General features: G+C 41.9%; 1 protein-coding gene across 1 annotated transcript in view; it reads left to right on the forward strand.

Moving 5' to 3' along the window:
- Nucleotides 1-1,793: 1,793 nt before the first annotated feature.
- LOC109543054 (protein gooseberry) overlaps nt 1,794-2,341 on the forward strand; it is a 21,903-nt gene continuing 21,355 nt past the window's right edge. Inside the window, exon 1 of the mRNA XM_019912574.2 lies at nt 1,794-2,050. Coding sequence (XP_019768133.2) covers nt 1,984-2,050 — 67 coding nt within the window. The 5' untranslated portion in view covers nt 1,794-1,983. The remainder of the gene's footprint in view (nt 2,051-2,341) is intronic.

Genomic DNA, 2,341 nt, shown 5'->3' on the forward strand with positions numbered 1-2,341 from the left:
TTACCAATTATGAGTTTGTGTAAATTTTAAAGCTGATGATGGCGCTGTTGTCTCGCCGAAACGTCATGAAACAAACGATGTTTCAAAATTTTTACTTCACACTTTAACTGAAACAGACTTTAGCTCATCAATCAGTCACTGACTGAATTTTTGGGATGGAAAAACTTGGAAATTTTTGATGGTAAATGTGCGCCCTATTAGGCGCCCATGACTTGGCGCTTTTGGCCCTTATGAGGGCCAAACAGTGACCGTTTTGTGGGTGCCAAAAACCCAATTCCCTCGAAAATCCCGACAAATCGCCCAGCAGGGAAAAAGTGTGAATTTGACTAATACAATACCAAACGTACAGTCATTAGGCTAATGAAGTTTCGCGGCAGCGGCGGCACCACTCAAAGGAACCGGCCCGAAAAACCTATTTTAACGCCAAAAAGGTATCAAGTAACAAAATGAGTGCGACCGATGTCAAAAGCGCCGACCAGCTTTGCCTAATTTCATTTGAAATCGTCTGGATTTGGCCTTAAATGGCCAACAATCCCGGTTCCAAATCAACTTTTTTCGGGGTTTTGACCGAAAATTCGGCCCGTAAGGCACAGAGGTGACTTGAAGAATCCCAAAAATACGAAACTTGTGCCCTGATTTCCTGGTTTGATCATAACAGTCGTTCGCATTTTCGCTCGAATATTTTCAATTTTCTTCCAACCCGCGTTATTCTGCTAAACTCACTCTCTTACCAGTTTGTCTATTTTTTACTTTATTATTTTATTACTCCTGCCGGTAAATTCATTAAATTGATTGGACGATAGTTATGAAGAAGCGAAAAGGCACAGCACAAAATAGACACATTTTCACCGTATCAAAAATACCTAAGCAAAAATGCCCAAAGAACCTCCTAAAAGGTCAATGATGCTCGCTCTTGGCTTTCTGCGCGCTCTTAGACGAACAATAAACATTTTAGTCCAAAAAACAGTTGGAAAACAAGCAACAATTCTGCGTCAATCGAAAACAAAAAGCGACGACACAAAATTAGAGTAACAGACATTAAATTAAATTCGTTACCATACAGAAGCCGGAAGCTGTAGACAAACGATAAATAAATCATATCTGCATTCTACAGGGTGTTCCTTAGAAAATGTGCAGCCAAAGTTCGTGTTGAGTGAAACTTTGCTTGCGATAGTAAGAGCAATTTTGCCCCTTTTCCCATAAAATGTATTATTTATTTTATATTAGAGCTTGTTTTGAACAAAAGTTCCACTTTTCTCTCCATATTTTGCTATTTTCCCAATGTTTATGGGTTTCAAGGAAAAAACTGTCAACTTTAGTCAAGCGAAAAAGTGACGCGCTTTGGTCATTTTCAACATTAGCGGAAAAATCACGCAGAAATTGGCGCAAAAAACAGAAAAACGCCACTAATAAAAAAGACAATTATGCACCAACACGCACAGAAAAACCTCTGAAAAAAACCGAAATAAAATGTAAAAATGACTGGAAGAAAACAACATCCATTTCAGCATCCAGCATCAATTGGACTAATGGGAAAATGCGAATTAAATCGGAAAAAAACGAAATTAATTTTTCCTGAAACGGAAAACAAAAAAACATTCCAAGAAAAGCGATTTTCATTGAAACCCAAATGCGGGGAATAAATAAGGGGCAGCAACAGCACAAGCAACGAGACGACGGGAAAAGCCCCAATCTACACTTTCTGGGCTTGGGACCGCCTTCTTGCGATGGGCGGGGCCCACCATGCTGAATAACAAGTCGACGAAGACCCATAAACCATTGATTCAGTCTTTGTTCAGTTGTTTCGATCGTAGGTGCTTTCACTCAAACTCATTGCCGAGTCGTCCGATCACACACACACACACACACAGTGAGTCAGTTCGCGTGAGAACCGGATCCGGCGTTTCGTCCGCTTCGGAACCATCAGGGTACCGATCCGGCCACCCTTCGTTTCGAGACTGTGGTTTTGTGCAGTGTCAAGTGATGACAATTACCAATTTTCAGGGAATTATGAACCAGCAAGCGGCTTTCAGTGGGTACCCGTTTCAAGGTGCGTCTTAGTTTAGAACGAAACAGCGTTAGCGTTGCCGTCGCCACATTTCCGGGCTTCTTGCCGCTCCATTCTCTGACGTTTCGCCATCACGCACGGTTAGCATCTTCAGAGGTTTGTTTGCTCCGATCGCCAACGACGGCTTCCTAACCGGAAAGTCCTCGACTATTCCATTATTTTCACGGGATTTTAGACCGCAAGCCAAATCGAGTTGACTGGAAATAAAGTTTTCAAACTCTGCCCCCCTCGCAACCCCGAAAATTTAAGCAGCAAAGGTATCAAGTTGGAACG

The sequence above is a fragment of the Dendroctonus ponderosae genome, unplaced genomic scaffold, assembly GCF_020466585.1.
Source record: "Dendroctonus ponderosae isolate FM_Combo_2020 unplaced genomic scaffold, Dpon_F_20191213v2 Dpon_F_20191213_4, whole genome shotgun sequence".
NCBI classification, from domain to species: domain Eukaryota; kingdom Metazoa; phylum Arthropoda; class Insecta; order Coleoptera; family Curculionidae; genus Dendroctonus; species Dendroctonus ponderosae.